This window comes from Vicia villosa, unplaced genomic scaffold, assembly GCF_029867415.1.
Source record: "Vicia villosa cultivar HV-30 ecotype Madison, WI unplaced genomic scaffold, Vvil1.0 ctg.003270F_1_1, whole genome shotgun sequence".
NCBI lineage: Eukaryota > Viridiplantae > Streptophyta > Magnoliopsida > Fabales > Fabaceae > Vicia > Vicia villosa.
In genome coordinates this window covers 193,336-214,111 of record NW_026706159.1, presented here as the reverse complement: position 1 = coordinate 214,111, position 20,776 = coordinate 193,336, and the positions used below count along the sequence as shown (strand labels likewise).

The following is a 20,776-nucleotide window of genomic DNA, read 5'->3' as shown; positions in this document are numbered from 1 at the left end:
GTGAAGATGTATAGACTTTAGATTCTCACTATCAAATTTGAGAATCTAAAGATGAAAGATGATGAGAGCATTCATGACTTTCACATGAATATTATTGAAATAGAAAATTCATCCAGTGCCTTAGGAGAGAGGATGTTAGAAGAAAAACTGGTCAGAAAAATTCTCAGATCTCTACCTAAGAGATTTGACATGAAGGTGACAACCATTGAAGAAGCACAACACATCAACAACACGAGAGTGGATAAACTTGCTGGATCACTTCAAACATTTCAATTGGCTATAAGTGAAAAATCTAAAAAGAAGAGCAAGAGCATATCATTTATAACCAACACTGAATATGAAGAGGGTCAATGTGACCTGGATATTGATGAAATAATGTGAAATTCCATTATACTATTTGGGAAGCAATTCAATAGAGTATTGAAGAGAATTGACAAGAAGTCCAGACCTAATGTCAAGAATATCTCTCCTGACATCATCAATAACTATGATTTTCAAAGAAAAACCAAAATTGAGGAGAAGTCCAATCAAAGCAAAGGCATTATGTGTCATGAATGTGAAGGTTTTGGGCACACTAGAGTAGAGTGTCCTACACATCTCAAGAAAAAACATAAGGGGTTGTCTATTTCTTGGTCAGATGAATATACCTTTGAAAGTGAAAGTGAGAATGAAAATGCTAAGCTTGTAACTACCTTAACTGGAAGGTGGAATTCTGATGAAGAATTCTGTGGTTGAAGAAATATCTTATGATGAACGGGCTGCCTCTTACAAAGAATTGTGCAACAGAAGTGAAGAGTTTTGTCAAGTAGAAGAAAATAGAAGGAAATCATAGCTCAACTGTAGGATGAAAAGAAATAATGTTTAGCCAATATTTCTGATCCGCGGGATGAAGTGACCTTGTTAATATCTAATCTTGAAATTATGACCAAGTCCATAAGGATGTTAAACAATGGGTCTGATGTGTTGGATGAAATTCTTCAAGATGTAGAAGGAGGTAGAAGAGCTACTGGTATAAGTTTTAACTATCAGTCTTTAAAAAATAAAAAGAAAGCCCTTGTGTTGAGATTTGTTCCTATTGAAGCAAAGGATAAGAGCATAATGTTTGACCAAATGTTATAATATCTTGTCAGATTTCAGGAAAATTAGACCAGAGCCAAGCTCCAGCCTTGGAAGTGTCTTTATTGTGGGAAGTATGGTCACATAAAACCCTTCTGTTACATATTGTATGGGTATCTAAAATAGTCTCCTCAACCTAGGGCTAATAATGCAATGAATACTGCATGTTCTATTCATAATATAGTCACTTTGAGGACTGTCACTTCAGCTGCACTTTATGAGTTATGGAAAGGAATGAAGCCTATTGTCAAGTACTTTCATGTTTTGGAAGTAAATGCTACATTTTGGCTAATCGTGAACAAAGAAGAAAAATGGATCCCAAGTGTAATGAAGGAATATTTCTAGGCTATTCTACTAACAGTAGAGCCTATAGAGTTTTTAATTCTAGAACCAAAGTCCTTATGGAATCTATAAATGTTGTGGTTGAGGAAAAAAATATGGTAGATGGTGACACCAATACCGAGGCTGTTGATATTAATCCTGATGACAATGAAGTCAATAGAGGTCCTTCAATCAAAATTCAAAAAGATGATCCTAAAGAACTCGTCATAGGAAATCTTAATGAAGGAGTTACTACTAGATCAAAAGAAGCGGTCTCTAACTCTTGTTTTGTCTATAAGATTGAACCCAAGAATGTGAAAGAAGCTTTAACTGATGAATTTTGGATCAATGTCATACAAGAAGAACTAGACCAGTTTAAGAAAAATGAAATATGGGATTTAGTTCCTAAGCCTAATGAAAAAAATGTCATTGGTACAAAATGGTACTTGGAAACTTGTAAATTTTTTACATACCACTTTTGTTTCTATGTAGTATTACCCTTCGAAAACTGATATATGATTGTTGATTAGGTTTCATATGCCCCAAGTATTTTGTAGTAGTTCCTTTTCTTATTTATTATATTTTCTTTAGCTTAAATTTTTTTTTAAACTTTTGACAATAACATTTCTAAAAACTTGAGGAGGTTGTAATTCTTCCACGTCCCTCTAATGATAACAAGCGTGAGTGGGTTGAGTTATTCTACCCTTATTGGAGAAATCTACCTATCACCCCTAAAATTAAACATGTCACCCTCAAGCTATGCTTTTATCATTATACCCTTTCTTAAAGTCACTAATTTTCAGAAAATATACGTTTATGCTGAAAATTTCGAAAAAATACCGGATTTTAAAAATTTTCCGTGAGTTTTTATTGGAAATTTCAAAAAAAAAAATTACCAAAAATTTTGAAAAAAATTACCAGATTTTTCGAAATTTCCAGTATTTTTTACAAAAAAAAACGGTAATACCATAACTGAAATTTCTGATATTTAAAAAAAATGTGATACCATAAATTTGAAATTTCTGATATGTACCGGAAATTCTTTGTATCTCAACATTTTTCAACAAGAATAAAATTGGATTAAAAAAATATAGGGGGTGGCAGATATAAAAAAGGGGTGACATGTATGATTTCTCCCACTATTGTCTGCTGGTTTTAGGAAAGTCCACGGGCCATTGTAAGGGGCTGATCCATTTTGTTGTATATGGGTTAGAACTTTTGACAAAAAGAATTTAGTGTTGATTCATATTTTTTTAAGTTATTTATATACACGAAAAAAATATACACGAAAAAAATTTAGTGTTGATCCATTTATTTATATGAACTAATCATTCATATACACGAAAAAGATATAAAGATATAACTTACTATTTCATATTATGCATTAAGATACAACATTAACTATTTTATTGAATTGTATATGCTCAAATTAGAACTCAAAAATTAAAATTTATTGGACTTAGAGTTAGTATGAATAAACAATTTATTTGTAAGTTATATTTTAATATTAATAATTAATTTAATAAAATAAAAAAATTAGAATATCTAAAAATAAAAGAATTATTAAAATTTTAAAAATTGATTTAAAAATATTAATAATTAAAAATATTAATAATTAATTTAATAAAATAAAAAAATTAGAATATCTAAAAATAAAAGAATTATTAATATTTTAAAAATATGAATACTAATTTTATTTTTTATCAAATTAAATATATGTTCTTGCAAGGGTAATTTTGTTATTAACATACTTTCTTGTAACTCATTTGTAATCTCTTGTAACAACTTTCTGAGAATGGTGAATTAGAGAGCTGCTCTCTCCCTCATAGTAGATTGTTTGACTGAACTGGGTAAACGAACCTTCATCTTTTTCTCGCCTTATCGGTGTACGAATTATTATTGTTGTAGACCATTTATTTTTATTTTTGTTGGTTTATCACCACCGGTTTAGTCCGGTTTGGGGGTCAGTTCTGACATCGAGTGATTCAGCCCCCTCCCGGTCGCAATTGTGGGGGATCGAACTGTGGTTCTCCCTACCAAGTCTAGCGCCAATTTATTATTGTTGTACAAAATTATTATTGTTGTAGACCATTTATTTTGGTTGCTACTATTCTTTGGCTCACAAATTGATATTGAATTTTGTCATGATTCACAACAAGATTCATGTCGCACACTCGCGAAAATAAACAACAGAGTCGCCACCAATATATTTATCCCAAAGAGGGAAAGGAATATCAGAAAACCTGGAATAAGAAATGGATAAGAAAAGGTCTTTCGACCAGAGATAGGATACGGAAGTCGGTTACGCAAGGGGAAGGTACTAGCACCCCTCACGTCTGTGGTACTCCACAGGATCCGCTTATGTTTATTCTGTTCTAAAGGGTGTATAAATCTATAAATCTAAAGCTTAATTACTAAGGAAATGCATGCAAATGAAAGAAAAGAAACACGGGGAAAATAAGGTTTATAAATAGTTGTGCTCGTTCAAGCCCCGCGACTTGATGCCTACGTATCCTTTTCAGGAATCAGAGCGCCGTAGTTCGGCTCTTTAGTTTTTGTTTGTTTTTGTGTTTTTTAGTTGAACAGTTACATTCGCACTCCGCTGCTCGACCTCTGGAGTCTTAAGCTGGGAATGGAGCGGAAATAACGTGTCCGATTAGGAGAAAGAGTGCCCTGGAGGCAAGAGAAAGAGTGCCTCGGAGGCAAGAGAAAGAAGAGAGAAAATTGGTTTGTGTTTTTTATGTAATTCCATGATGAACAAAACCCAATACAAGGTTTCGCACCACTTCATTACTTTGTTTTAGGTCTGAGCCTTTATTAGATGTTTTAGACGTTTTTGGTTGAGTATTTTTTTAAGGGAATTTACTTCGCGAGTTGAATCACATAGAATGTATGATGTCAAAGAAACAGATTAGGGAATGAATCCCACTCATTTCTCTACATGGATAGAGAAACAGATTAGGGAATGAATCCCACTCATTTCTCTAATAATCGAGAAACAGATTAGGGAATGAATCCCACTCATTTCTCTTTGTAGTGATCGAGAAACAGGTTAGGGAATGGATCCCACTCATTTCTCTCTCACTAAGTGTTCGAGAAACAGATTAGGGAATAAATCCCACTCGTTTCTCTCCCACTTTAAATGTGATTCGCCTCTTCCTTTGTTAAATGTTTTAAAGTCGAAAGAGAAAAAGGAAACAAAACTAGCCTAAGATGAAAACTAGCCTAATATGATGGGAACTTCTAATTCCTAAAGTTGTCATGGTTTCTACCTAATGGTTAGGAGCAAAAAGCGGCATGAAAATATAAGCATAAGCGGAGCTCGAAATTACAAGTAGAAATACAAGTAAATAACGATACAACAATTAGTGTAAAATGGCTAACATAAACACTTGAGAATATGGTACAAGACATGAAAGTGAACGATTCAAAATAGTACAAAAATCGAATTTAAAATACTATTATTTTTATGGTTTTTATAAAGAAAATTGAATTACAAGTCAAGTAAAAGAAATAAAATAAAAGCCTAAACTAATATTTTTTGTGATCATTTTATATGTCAAAAATTATGCATTAAAAGCCTAAAATTGATAGTGAAGAATTAGTGATTCAGTTACCTAAAAGAAGCATGAAAAAAATCTAATTAAAGAACTAAATTCTACTAATTATTTATATGAACCAAGGGGGTGAAGACTGGAAACAGGGGTGTGGTTGGTACTGGGAGCAGGCCCATCTAGATGGAGGCCCAGAGGCGCTTTTTGTTCAGTATCTTTTTTGGCCAAAAATGGTATGGGCCTCAGGGGGTGAATCAGAATTTCGGCCCAAGAGTTATGTATTGATCTAGTTCAGATTTTCTCTTGCATGCCGAAAATGATTCAATGGGCCATAGGGGGAGTTATCAATTCGGGTCCAGGGATCCACTAATGATTTTAATTCAAATGTAATAATCAGACTTTAATTCAATTAATGTCAATTGACTGAAATTAAACCTTATATTCTATTCCAATTATATCAATTAATCAGATTAATGACATTAATTAATAATAATAACAATGAAATAAAAAAAAAGGGATTAGGGTTAAATTATTTGTGACCTCTGAGCTTTCAACCAAGTCTTCTTCTTCTCTACCTCACGAACTCGCGCCGCAAAACGGCGGAGGACTTCGTTTTCTCTGACCGGTTCTGCAAATCGCCGCCATAATCACTCTCGTCTCCAAATATCCCTCTCGTCGCCTCAAACTCTCTCATGACCGACGGTGTGATGCGGTAGGGAGACACATCTTCTCCGATCTCGATCTCTCGAACCTTAGCTTTCAATCTCTTTCACCTTCTCCGATTCACCTCTGGTTCTCGCGTGATATTGAGTCTTTTTTTCGATTCAGTGATGATAGCGAGGTGTGGCTGTTGTGTTCGAAGAATGATCGATGATGAACGGTGAAGGTGGAGATTGAAGGGGTTTCTTGATTCTGAACTTTTGTTACAATTTTCTGCAGGTTATCAATGGAGAGTGGAGACGGATGAATCGATGATGATGATGATATTGAAGCGCCGAGTGGAAGGTTGATTGTTTTCTGCTGAATTTTTGTTATAGGTTGAAGAAGAGTTGGTGAGATGAAGAGCTTCAAGTTTCGTTGCAGGTTTGTTACGATTCTTCCTTCAACTCTTTCTTGCTATGGTGTTCTGTTCTGTTCTTTATGATGCAGAGTTTGTGAATTTCTTGCAGATTTCTGAAGGTTGAGGGATATGTGAGGAAGATGATTGATGATGAATGGAGGTTGAGTTGAGAATTGGTGAAGGTTGGAGCTCGGTTCAGAAGTGAAGAAGATGAAGAGAGAAAGATGAATGGTTCGGTGAAAAGGAAGAGGTGTGAGGAGTGATGAAGATGATGGAGAGGAGCCCCCTTCAATGAAGGTGGAGGAGTCTGTTATATAGATCTTCTCAGGTAGCTCAATCTCTGCTTTTCTGTTACATTCTGTTGGATTCTGTGTAACTGTTTTTTGGAGGTTGTTAATATTCTGTTATGAGGTTATAACTGACAGTTAGTTAGTTACAAAAAAGTCAGTTAAATAGGTTAGAGTTAGTGAGAATTAGTCATAGGTTGAAACTGGTTTATGGTGCAAACGAAACTGACTTGAGCATGGTTATGTTTGGATTGTTTTTTTTTTTTTTAATGACTGAATTGGAATTTCTGCATAGTTGGAATTGGTTTTGACAGTTGGATTTGAATGTTATATGATTTTGGTATGAATGTTCGAGTCTTTTCTGATGCGGTTTCTTTTGTATATGTGCAGGGCTGATCTTGGAATTTTGTTTGGTTTTCACTAGTGTACTGGATTAGTGGCTGGACATTGAATATGCAGGGCTGTAGCAACTGGTTTTTTTGATGAAGCAATACTCTTGAAGCAAGGTTGACCTGAACAATGAGGCACATAATCATGGAGGTTGAATATTGGTTGAAACACCATAGGATAATTTAGGTTTTTTTAATGGTAGCTTTATGTAATTTCTGTTGTAATATTCCAAGAAACAGTAGTGTATTGGTATGATTTATAAGATAAATGGAGGATTTTTGTGTGTATGGGTTTATAATGGACTGGTATTTGAATGGTGATGGTTCAGTAAGGACACCAGAATAAAATCTTTGTACCCCCTTGAATTCAATTGGTGAACACTTCGATAAGGCAAACTTCTTCTTTCCCATAAGCTCAAAATCCCATCTTTCTTTAATTTTTGTTTCCGAACCATGGGCATGCCTTAATACAATGTTTGATGATTCTCATCTTCACTTGAAATTTTGAATAAGATTCTTTCATCTGGTTAGACTCGTGAATGAACGAAAGCGCATCGCCAATTGTAACTTGTCCCTTATGCATTTTCACTTGAAATTTGTAATGGACTTGAATTTTTGGTATGGACATTGTAACTTAAACTTGAAACTTTATATAAATTGAATCTTTCTCTAAGAAGTAATCGAACCGTTGCGCTTGGACCATGATCTCTGAATAAACAATTCCTTAAATAACTTGTACCCAAGGTAATCAAGAGCCTATGGCGTGAATTGATAAGTTGGTGAGAGATGAATTGGGTGGCCATGAAAATATTAATCAATGCTTCGATTGTCTTGAAGAGATAGAAACGAATAAAGCCATGCTAGGACGCCTTGTAAATCCACATAATCTTATGGTCTAATACTTCGAATGATAATAAGGCCCTCTTGAGCAAATCCATCCCTAGGGAGTAATCCAATGCCAATACTTGTATCATACACCGAGGTAATGACCTAATCTTGACACCAAACTTAGAATTATTATGATGATATGAATAAGGGAAAACCATAAACCCGGGTCCTTGATCCTTTACCTGATTTATTGATGGGATGAACGTATGAGTATTAGAGGACCTAGTGGATGTATGCAGATGAAATGAGAAGCTTGAACCAATTAAAATAAAATTAGGTGGGCAAATTTTGGGGTGCAACAATTCACAACAAAATTGTTACACAAAATTTACATCAATAAATAAAATAAAATAAGTCAATTCAAACTGACTCTTAATCTAATGAAAAAAATTAAACTTTTGTAATATAAAAACAGAGCCATCTTAAATTTTTGAAGGTCATGTGTAAATTAATTTTTTAATCACGATGACAAAATAAATAGAGGCTCTATTTATTGCGACAACATTTTAGGTCTTATTCAATAGCCTTCGAAAATACCTTGCACACCTTCAAAGACAACTTGATAACAATCAATATTTAAATTTTAAAATTTAATGTCGAATATAATTGCTTCAAATTAGAAGACCTATAAAACATATTAAAGAATGAAAATGGTTTACATAGATGAATTTAAGGCACCTGCTTATGTTTAGATTGATGGAATAGAATAGAGCGAAATATAATAGAACATAATGGAATGAAGTGAGGCGGAGTGAAACGAAACATATATTTCATTTCATTTTTTGTGTATTTTTTATAATTTGACAGAACGAAACAAAATAAGTTAGTTCATTCTATTGCATACACCCAAAATCTGATGGAATGAAAATTAAAGGATTGGATGGAATAGAATGAAATTCATCCATCATGTTCTATGTTATGCTACATTCCGTCCTTTTTTTACCAACCCAAACAATGAAATATAACATTATGACATTCTATTTCGCTCCATTCCATCAGGTTCCATCAATTTAAACATAGTCATAGTCTTATAACACTAAAAGAATATAAATGATAAGCACAATTACATCTACCATTTTTTTTATTTTGTTTGAATTTTTATTGAGCTTTTAAATTTTACATTTTTGAAGCGGTCATTAATGAAATATTTTATTTCTACAATTATATTTTAAAAAATTTGTTTAAAAAAATTTATGTTACATTTTAATATTAAAATACTTCCGTTGTCTTTTTTATTACAACAAGGGCCTAAGCCCTACAAAGAAAAACTACAAAAAAGAAACACGGGAACTAGAGGCCCCTGGCAAGTCATTAGTTAATAAGTTAACCAACACATCCGAACAATCATCAAAGAACTAATCTTGGTCCTAGCGCCAACGCATATATTAGCCTCCCAAAAGATATGAATCTCACTACAGCATCTCTGGTGATAAGATGATTAATACTTCTCAGTAGTCCTTTTGTTGCTCTAAATTGATTACACAAACCATTGAGCCTCGCAATGATAGTTTTATTGTCTGATTAAATCTTAATTCTCGGATATCCTTTTCCAATCGCATACTTAATCCCCTCCAACACTTCCCACAACTCTGCAACATTATTTTACAAAGGCCAATATATTTAGAGAACCACCTAACCCACCACCCCTTGTTATCACGAATAATACCTCCACACGTAGCAGATAAATTATGCTTAACAGCTCCATCCACATTGACACAAATCCAACCAATTGTTGATGGATTCCACCTGGTATTAACTATGTAATGTTGTTGCTCTATAAAAACCTGATGCAACGCCGCACTAGCACAATATTCCTTTGCTTTATCAATCACCTGCTGATATATGGGTTAAAACAAGCATCAAAATAATGGAATCAAAAGTTTGACTCTATCATACTTTCAAATGGATTTATTCCAAATTTTTGTGACACGTATTTGTACACAAAGGTGTGTGAAAACATTGTAATATTTCTTTATCTCTATGTTGATGACATATTGATCACTAGCAACAAGATGAATGGAATTTCAGAAACAAAGAGGTTTATAACTTTCACATTCAAGATAAAAGCTCTTGGACTAGGTGACGCTATTTTGGGGATCAAGATTCAAAGTAAGGCAAAATAGTGAGGACTATGAACTTAGTCAAACACATTATGTTGGAAAATACTTGATAAGTTCAAACTCTTACCTTTTAAAGAAGTGAACACTCCATTTGATCCTAGTGTCAAACTTCAAAAGAATGATGTAAGAATTATGGCTCAATTGAAATATGCAAGTGTAGTTGATTGTCTAATGTATTTGATGCAATGCACTAGACTCGACATAGCATTTACAGTTAGTAAAATGAGTAAATTTACTAGTAATCCAAATTGCGAGCATTTAAAGGTCATCACAAGGATTTTCGGTTATCTTTTGAAACCCAAAAGTCTTGGCCTTCATTATGGTAGGTTTCCTGCCATACTAGAGAGGTATACCGATGCGAGTTGAATATCAAATGTTGGAGATCAGGAAGATCATAAATCTATAATTGGATGGATATTTAAATTACTTGGAGGTGCAGTTTCTTGGAAGAGAAAGAAACAAACATGTATTACTCTTTCAACCATGGAATCAAAGTTAATGATTCTTGCTTCCACTGATCAAGAAGATGAATGGTTAAGGGACCTTCTGTTGGAAGTTCCATTGGCTAAAGACTGTTGGAACAAGATTGAGAATCTATGTTCAGAATCTGGTTTTGATGATAACAAGCATATATTTTGTGAGTGACAATTTTATTACTAATGATTTCATTAAGAATGCAGGTACTACGAGCCTTATATGACAGATCAGAAGTTCTGCGAAATAGCAAGATCTCACTCAAACAATTCATCAGATGTTCTGATTAAGAATATATCAAACAAGTCAATATCAGCAAATCAGAAGTAAAGAAGCAAATAAAGAACAAGACCAGTCAGAAGACTATGCAACAACATATTTGCATGAACAACAAATCAGAAGTCACATGAACAGCAGATCAGAAGGTTTTGATCAAATAACGTAAGTCACATACAAGAAGCTATTAACGGCAAAGGCACACGTGGACAAAGAAAAGAAAATGCAATATCAGCCTAATCAAAAGAAAAGTCGTTACAAACATCATCATTAGCAAAACGGCTGCAACAAGTTAATGGAACAACTCCCGAGGATGATTGAAGAAGCAGCCCACATGTAGCTTGTTGAAGAAAAAAAAAGCAACACGCAAGCATTTAATGTGCTCTCCAAAGATCTGGATAACAGATACAATAAAAAATGGTATAAATAGAAGAAAGACTTATCATGGAATGTGTGGCTTAGGGAGATGAGAGGCTCAAAATTGGAATATCACTAAAAAGGTCAAAAGATGAAAAGAAGCAATCCTTAATAAGAAATGATGTTCTTAATCTATTTAAAGAATAAAGTTGAAGATCAAAGCAAGAAGCAATCCTTAATAAGAACTGATGTTCTTAATCTGCTTGAAGAAAAGAATAGAAGATCAAAGCAAGAAGAAATCCTTAATAAGAACTGATGTTCTTAATCTGCTTGAAGAAAATAATAGTAGATCAAAGTAAGAAGCAATCCTTAATAAGAACTGATGTTCTTAATCTGCTTGAAGAAAATAATAGAATACCAAAGCAAGAAGCAATCCTTAATAAGAACTGATGTTCTTAATCTCCTTGAAGAAAAGAATAGAAGATCAAAGCAAGAAGCAACTCAAAATAAGATCAGTTGTTCTCTATCTTCTTGAAAAGAAGAATAAGAGATCAATACAAAAGGCAATTCAGAATATATATTATGTTCCCAACATGCTCTTGAAGAAGAATTAAAGATGAAGATCAACTAGAAGAAGGTCTCAACAACTGAAGCCAGTGCTCTTACGCTGCCTACTCACACCAAGCTAGGATCTCATTAGAAGATGCAGACAAGAAGAGTCCAAAGAATAATTACTTAAAACAATTACTTGTCATACAGTTGTAGCAACCTGCCTAAAAATTTCAGCTTTCGAGTCGCCACCTATTCTGAAGGGCGAATAGGAAACCTTACGCAGATAAGAGATTGAGGGTAAGTTATTATAATCAGGCTGAGGGAAGGTGTTAGGCACCCTCAGCCCTTTCCTAAAGGCTAATGTTCAAAGATTAGGGTCACATGGCAGGATTTGTAAAGAAATGTGGCAAATAGAATTTTAATGACATGATTGAGATTTTGAAGAGGGGGACTCGCCTTGTTGCCAAGTGCCTACGTACCTCCTTAGGGAGGATCAGAGTCTGCGTAGTTCGGGGAAGGTTGTACGCCATTAGGATTGAATTTGATTAGAGATGTGTTTTTTATAGGCTTTTTGAATGACCTATCGTAGTTTGATTGTATTGTAGTTTGAATGGATTTTAGAATTATTTTAGGGTTTGGGCGTACAACCCTGATTTGGCACAATTAACCGCAATGATCAATAGGTCTGATCACCATAGTTAAAAGATTAAGGATTTGCATTGTTACCAATTCAAATCGATTAATTCGATTATCACTAATAACAACTTATCGTATTTTATTATTTTATGAATTTTATTTTATACTGTTACCTCTCATGACCGGTTAATACGGTCACAAATAATAACAGATTAATTATAGAACGAGGCAGGATTAATCACCACAATCAATAAGATGATTGCAGCCATTTAATCGAATATAGTTTGATTTTATTTTAATTTAACAGTATTTTAATTAAAATCATTGTTAACCACAACGATCAATCGATTTAATCGGCGCGAATAACAAATTAAAAATTTTAATATAACTATCATGTATTTATTTTTATTAAAAAATAATTATAACATAATTAACATATATTAAAATAAGTATTTTAATTTAAAAAAAACAAATAATTAAAATAAATTAGGTTTAATAAGTTTTTATTAGGGATTTGATTAAGTGTGGTATTTTAGGAGGCTCATGTTATAGGGACTCAACCAGGGGCGTTAGATCTGAAGTTAATGGGATTGTATGGTCAGATTAAGAGGGTGTACGGTGAGAGCTATGATAAGGAGCGCACAAGATCATGTAGGGAACTTTAGAAAAAATAATATGTTGGAGGAGGGATTCGAACCCACGCCCCCTCCTCACAGGCGCATCACACAACCAACCAACCAAGCAAGCAACTTTGTTTATTATGCGCCCTCGGTGAAACAAATAAAACAAGTGACCCCCAAACGAAATTTTACGCGCGCGATTTGAAATTGCCCAACCAGAATGGGACACGCACTCGTCTTCCCCAAGAAGACACAAGAACCTGCACCTTTTTACTACCAATTTGCTACGAATTTTCCGTAGCAACTGCAAACTACAAAAATAGCGAATAGCTCCCTCCCCCATATAAATGTGGCGCACCTGTTCCAAAAGTTTAGTATAGACGGTACGAACCCAATCATGCAATCAATTTAGCCTAATTTTAACTCTAGTTAAAAGCCCTAAATTAAACCCTAAAACCTTCAACCGGTCATCAATGGCAGAACGCGATTAACACACGCAAACTTCATAAAACCAATCCAGAAACAACCAGGGCATTAAGAACAAACAGAATACACAATCAAAACACCATGGGAATGCCTATATCACACTAATCGAACCAAAGTTCAGAGCAACTTACCTGGGCTCGTTTGGAGAAATTCTGGGGGTGTTGAGGTCGTGTGAGTGTCCGAACAGCTTCAGAGTGATCCCACGAACACGTTGCAATACTTAGACTCCTTTGAAAACTCCTTAATCTCTCAAACCGATTCTGAATTTTTTGTGACTTTTCTTTGTTCTTGCAAGTGTGTTTGTGCACGAATCTCCCACCCCTAATCCACTGTCTTGACTTGTATATTTATAGGAGACTTAAATTAGGTCAAAAACGAAGCCCATAGTCCTTGAATCCAAGCTTGCAAGATTTGGACATTTGATTTTATTTCTTGAATAGAATCTTTCTTTTTTTTAGCCAAACTTGTATCAATCTCTTCCCAATTGGTTTGCCACGAAAATTGAGGTATATTTTGCCATTAATATTGATTGAAAAACAATCAAAACATATTTTCTACCAAATATTTGATTTTTCATTTAATTAAATCATTAAAAATTAATTTTAAATGAAATAAAATTATGTAAAATCAAATAAAATGATATAATTCATGGCATATGTTTTGGATAGCTTGTGGACCAAGTTTGGGTCATAAAATGTAGGCCCATTTGTAAGAATTTCAATTTTTTTGCCTTCTTATTTCACATTTGGTCCCTCAAAATCTCCTAACTTTGATCAAGCATATCTCCTTCAATTTTTAAGCTATGAGGGGGTTCTAATACTTTTTAGAAACCTCAAGAGGTCCTCTACAAGCCACTTTGGAACATATTTCTCATTTGAAGCTTTATCTTGATCATATTCTCTTTGGGAAAAGACTGTTTCCGAAGGATGCCTGAAAATGACCTATAATCTTTTGCCTTGTATATTCTAAATGAAGCATTTCTAGCCTTGGCTTGTGAGACACAAAGTTGTAGAGAATCCAATTTTCTTCAAGATAGGCTTTGAGTGGGGAATTTTTTATGTTCCATGTGAAAGTTATGCCCAGTCAAAGTTGGGTTGACTTTCTCCTAAGAAACCCTAATTTGAACCTTTTTGTATTTGTTCATCTCTGAGTTTCTATTAATGGAATCATGATCAATTCTTGATCAAATGATGATTATGCATCCTACACTTGATGTTTGCCTAATGATCATGGTTTGAATCATGCTTTGATATTAGTTGACCTTCCAGTTTGAATCAGTTGACTGTGAATTATCTGGATCCATTTGAGTGAGCCATGTCTTGAGATTTGAACTTGGCCCTTGTTATGAGAGAGGTGTGGGAGGTAAATTTTGGGGTATGACAACAGTTTGTACTTAGAATATCTGGTTATTAGGAAGCACTATATTAAAGCCAATCTAAAATTGGTGATGATGCCTTGAGCGACCAATTTAAGGTCAGAAGCTTGAGAAGACAGTGGTTGCGGTCATTGTGAAAATCTCTTGGAGACCAATTGAAGGTCAGGAGTCCAAGAGTCAATGGATGTTATATCTCATGGAGATCACTGAAGAGTCCATTGCTGTTAGTCACGAGCAGTTGGCTTGTGCAGGGTTAGTCACAGCAGTTGGCGGTGCAGGATTGTTATTCACGACAGAGGTTTGTGCAGTTGTAATCAAGATTAGTTATAATGGATTAAGACCTCTAGACAGAGGCAAATCACCTGAAGAAGGTGGACTGGAGGTAGCTAGGGATAGCAAGCAGACCTAAACCCTCGGGGCCCATCCGCACCCGAACCCGAGTCAACGGGGGAAAACCCGAGTTGACCGAGTTTGAGTTCGGGTGCCACCCGATATTTCGGGTGCGTGTTTGGGTAGTGTGAAACCTACTCCCGAAACCCGAAATCAAACCCGCTTTTATATATATATATATATATATATATATATATAAATAATATATATAAATATATATATATATATATATATATATATATATATATATATATTTATATGTATATATATATATAAATATAAATAATTATTTATATATATATAAATATAAATAATTATATTTATATATATAAATATAAATAATATATATATATATATATATATATATATATATATAATATAAAATATATTGTGGAAAGTTGTAGGAAAAATATATTTTTGTGTATTTTGTTACGGGGTTCGGGTTTGGGTGAAAAAACCCGAAACTCAACGGGTGTGGGCGTGAGTGTTATTTTGTCACCCGAACAGTATTTAGGTTTGGGTTCGGGTGCCGATTTCGGGTGCGGGTTTGGGTTGTGTGAAACCCGCACCCGACCCGACCCGTTGTCATCCCTAGAGGTAGCCTTATTTAGAAGGTGAACCAGGATAAAATTAAACGTGTTCTTTACTTTCTGTATCATTCATTTAACTCCGTTCAAATCATGTTAACATATTCAGAACTGTACTGAGCAAGTCAGAAGTTCTGATAACACATAAGAAGTTTAAATGAACATATCATTGGTTATGCAACTCAATTCCAAGCATGCTTTTGCAACACAAAAAGCATATCCAATAGATGAAATTACCAAAGAAAGAAAGGACGTTAAAAAGAAAGGGAAATCAAAAAGAATGAAAGAACACAATTCAATCCCCTCTTTCTTGTGTTTTTCTCCACTTTCAAAGACAACGTCTCAAAGGTGTTGATACATTGCGATAGTCAAGCCACTTTGGGTTGGGCATTAATCCAAGTGTATAATGGAATGAAAGTCTAGGCACATAGGTCTTAGGCATTATTTTGTTAAAAAATTGATTAAGAATGAAATCATTTCACTCACACATACATACGATTGAGCTATATTTTAGTTGATCCTTCTGTTATGCTATTGGCTATAAAAGACTACCTCAAGAGGTATGTGATTGAAGCTCCTTGAGTAAGATTTATAATAACGATGACAACCCAATATAACATTAATAAAACATTAACCTCAAGATTCAATGGGTAACAATAAGTTGTTGATTTGAATTTTTGTGCAACATTATATAATAATGTTGACTATTGTATTTGAAGGGTTAAGTTTTTAAACTCTTAATGAAGTTCAATGTTGAGAATGTGTATCTGAAGTAAAGTGGAGAATTGGAGTTTCTCCCATGATAAATTCACAAAACTGAAAAAATACATGGGCATAAATAGTGCTAGGAGATAGATGTAAACGAAGAAATATTAAAGAGTGTGTGCAAGGTAACACCAATCTAATCACAAGGAATAACAGGTTCAAAGCATTGTTACCTAAGATTCTTATTAGACTTTCTTTTGTCCTTATTAAGATTAAGTTTAAAATCGAAAGATACTTAACTATTTTAACATTCTTTGTTTCCTTTTTTGGAATGGGTATTATTATTATTAGAACGATTGGGGGTTTTTGTAATTAATAACAATAATAATTACCATGAATGTGTTCCAAAATGACAAGAAAATATGTAAGTGAGAAAATGAACAATCAATGCATGGAAAATAGTCTCACATAGAAAGCATCACTCACTTTAAAAGTTTTTAGAAAGAGTTACATCCATTAACTCAATAAAAGAGATAAAGAGGATAAAGCTCCACATGGAAAAATGTGGTGGTCAAATGTCTTATGCCATTTGTCTCCCCCACACCCCCGTCACAAATTTCGTCATTGACGTCACCGGCTCCAACTCTAGGACCAAGTCCAAAGGCAAGGTGTAGAGGCGCTAGTAGCGACACTTGAGCATTTAGGCACGACGCATCAGAACAACCAAGCTACTTGCAATGTTATACGCCGGCACCAGAGGCGTTTCGACGGTCGACCTTGGCTGGCTCGTGGCGACAAGTTGTCACATATGGTGGCAATCGTTGCTCTTGTTTTTAATAATCGTTGCTTAAGTTTGTTTTTTGAATTCGAAAATAGACAATGCTATATAAAGTGTTATAGTAAGCAATTGAAAATAGACAACAATTATGAAGTGTTGCAAGTTGGCGAAAAAGTTACAATACTTAGTAAAAAGTGTTGTTGAAAGGTGTGTTTCATCAATGTTGGAATCTTGTGAAACAACACTACTTGACCCATAAATAGATAATTTCAAATTCAGAAGAAAAAAACACATAACAAAAGTACATCCTTTTCACTAAAAATTCAAGATTTGTTTTTGTGCAAACTCGAAGTAAGCTAAATTATTTTGGGTATTCCTAGGCGTTGACTCTAAGACATTTAAGTGTGTGCTTGAAATACTATTAGAAAAGTGATTTCGTTCATGATTTAAGCTTTGATCCATTCAACTTATAAACATTATCAAATAAGTAGCTGCCATAAGAGGGATGGATATTCAAAGATTATTCGTTATATGATCTAACAACTCTACTATAATGATTTACTTTGATCATGTGTCCCTCTAAGGCAGATTCATATTAGGTTCTATAATTAAATATTACTATGGATTACAACTAAAAGGATGACGTCATCGGTCTGACATCATTGTGATCATGTTTGTGTTTTGTGATTATTCAATTCTATGGTCTGTAAACTCTTTAAATATTATGACTTTAAAAAATTTATATTAGGATTAATCTCAATCAATTGGACTTTGTGACTAGGTTGTGGCTCTATATGTTATGAAAGTTAAACCATTATGAAATTTTGATGGTAACAAAAAGAATAAGACAAAGTTAAGCATAAGTATCACTAAACAAGAAGATATAAAAAAAAAGTTGATTAAATTTCAATGTTGAAAAAAATAAATAAAAACATATCAAATTTAAATATCAATATAGAAAATAAAAAATGAATCTTCTATAAAAAAATAAAAAATTCACAATGAATCCTTTTAGTAGAATTCAAAAAGATTTCTCTATTATATTTTACTACTTTTTCCAAGTAACAATTTAACTATTTTAAAACGTAAACATGCAGAAACGTTATTTGTCACCTATGTAATAAAGAAATAAAATTTCTTTATTTACCCTCCTAGGGTGAGAACCTCTGCTGAAAATTTCATAATACCCCTGACTTCGGAGATGCATATTTGAAGTCAACTTTTCTTCTATTTTCGCAGAATTGGGAGATATATCTCCAAAACACATTTTTTTGGATGTCTTCGGAGATGCATCTCCGAAAACATCCATTTCCACATTTTCATTATTTTGGAGATGCATCTCAGAAATATGCTCTGAGTTTTTTTTTCTTTTCAAAATAATGGTTAATATAATATTTTACGTTAATCAACAAAATATAATAGAATCGACAAAATAAAACACGTAAATTAGAATAAAATAATAATATTATAAATACAAAAAATAGTTGTATGGGATCGTGCTCAGTGTCAAAATAATAATACAACCTGAAAACAAAAAAGTCAGTAATAAAATATAAATAGGCAACTGCTAGTGAGTATGCCTAACCCTAACTATCTGGGACCTCCTCTGCCGTCTATACGCCGCCGCACCAGCCGCGTCACTGACCATCCTCTCCATAATAGCAACTGCCTCTGGACCGCCCTGCTCAATGATACCTCTGTCCAATGCATCTTGTCCAAGCATCTGTATCCGTTGGTATACTGGCAGGAGATCAATGGCATGGTCATCCTCGGCATGCTGGTTCTCCAAGATCTTCTCATGTGCTGGCCTAAGAGGATCTCCGGGAGCATCGGGTGTTATCAAAGGATGTGACACACGATAAAACCATGTGACGTACCCTTCACACAGTGCCACTCTTGGGTGGCCACCATACGCCGATACTCCTCGGGAACCAAATGATGCGCCCAATCCTCAAATATAGCAGTGAGGCCCACTCGGGTAATGGTGTCGGGAGCAGCCTCAAGCGGAGACGTCGGTATTATCTGTACACGTCCAAACTGCCTAATGCACCGCTCCGGCAGATACCTGACCATGGTGTTGGTCCCACACGCCAACCATATAGAGTATAAAGCGGTGCGGTCGAATGGGACAACAAGACAGTAATTAGTGAAGGGTGTCCAATGGATGTCATCATGCACAGTGTGGTCCAGGTACACGCGATATGGGCCCACCGTGTTATTCCCTCTCTGGAGGACGAATCGTGCGGCCCTGGGCATGCCCTCATTGTACGCAGGATCAATAGCGAAACCATGGATGTGGTGGAAGTATAAGATGATCCATCCCTGAAACATAAATACGATACGATAACATAATATGTGAAATAATATTGAAAAAAATATTAAATGTGAAATAATAATAATAATACGATAATATTGAATATTAAATGTGAAATAATATTGAAATAATACGATACAATAATATAATATATTAAAAAAATATGAACCATAATTAAATGTGAAATAATCAAACAAAAACGTACCGTGAGGAATGTGCATGATCCAGTCAACTATCTGGTCCTCTAGTTGGAGGCTTCATTCAGCTTCTAGTATAGGTATACCAAAATAGCTGCCCCCCAATTCCACTGGTCTACTATAGTCAGATCGATAAAGTACCGGAGATACGTCATGTCGATGTAGGTTGTACTTTTGTCCACAAAGAGTGCAGTGCCTACCAATAACATGAACCAGCACTGCAGAGCGCAAGCACGGTGATACTCAGTAAAAAGCTCGTCACTCTCCTGCTCCAACTCTGGTGCCGCCACCAAGTGGTTCTCATACAGCTGTATCAAGCTGGAGAACTTGATACGCGCCCCACCCGTTTCTCTACACTCGTAATCCTCCATGTTTGGGTCCATGCCCAGATAGCCCACCATCCACTCAATGGCCTCAACCATTAGTATCAGGGAATGGTCGAGCAGCCTCCCTCTGATCAGCAGGTGGAGCAGACAGGCCACGTCGTGTAAGGTGATCGTGAACTCCCCAACAAGAAGGTGGAAATAAGATGTCTCCTTGTGCCAAGCGCCCTGCATGTCGTGGCTGATGGTACTATAGTCGGTTATGCATAACCCGCCAAGCCCGCTCCCAGCTACCACGTCATTAAACCACTGAGCCTGTGGTTTAAACAGAGAAAATATCTTCTGTGCATGGTTCACGGATTTTATGGTCGGTCGTTCCTGTCACAACAAAAACAAAAAAGAAACTTAGTTAGACCGTTAAGAGAAAGTGGAATAAAAACCTAAATAAGAAACGGTTAAATTATAAAGTGTAATTAAAAAAACTACCTCTCCCTCCCAAACACGTCGAGCGACGTGGTCGTGATAGTAAATCAGTACGGAAGTGTGTGTAGGTCCTCTCGGGTACCCCTCCTCCGTATCATCCTCCCCGCTCGAAGGGTTAGCATATGGTATATCATCCTCATGATGTCTCACATCCTCCTCGATCTCCTCCTCCTCACGTACCACCTCAGGAGAGAAAGAGGCCCGAGTCAGCCGACCCCTAGATCCAGATGAGGAACCAGCAGGCGCCTCATCCGTTTGGATGGGTACTCGACCCCGTCCCCGTGTCGATGCTAACTGTGAGGTCCGCTCGCGTTGAGCCGATGCGGTCCGGGTCTCCCTACCCTGTCTAAGTCGTGCGGGGTTTCCTGACATTTTCTTGAAAAAATTGAAACCGGTAAGAAGGTGAAACAATCTAGAAAATAAAAAAAATGAGTTCATTTCGGAAGTGCATTTCCGAAACTAGTCAGAGAGGTGTTTTCGGAAGTGCA

General features: G+C 35.1%; 1 protein-coding gene across 1 annotated transcript; it reads right to left on the bottom strand.

The window, feature by feature from the left end:
- Positions 1–9,136: 9,136 nt before the first annotated feature.
- Positions 9,137–20,660, bottom strand: LOC131640685 (uncharacterized). The gene is made up of 6 exons (XM_058911069.1): positions 20,343–20,660; positions 19,569–20,183; positions 18,849–19,293; positions 18,557–18,711; positions 9,282–9,447; positions 9,137–9,204 (listed from the first exon to the last, which is right to left on the bottom strand). The coding sequence occupies exons 1-6, from the start codon at positions 20,658–20,660 to the stop codon at positions 9,137–9,139; spliced, it is 1,767 nt and encodes a 588-aa protein (XP_058767052.1).
- Between the last annotated feature and the right edge of the window lie 116 nt (positions 20,661–20,776).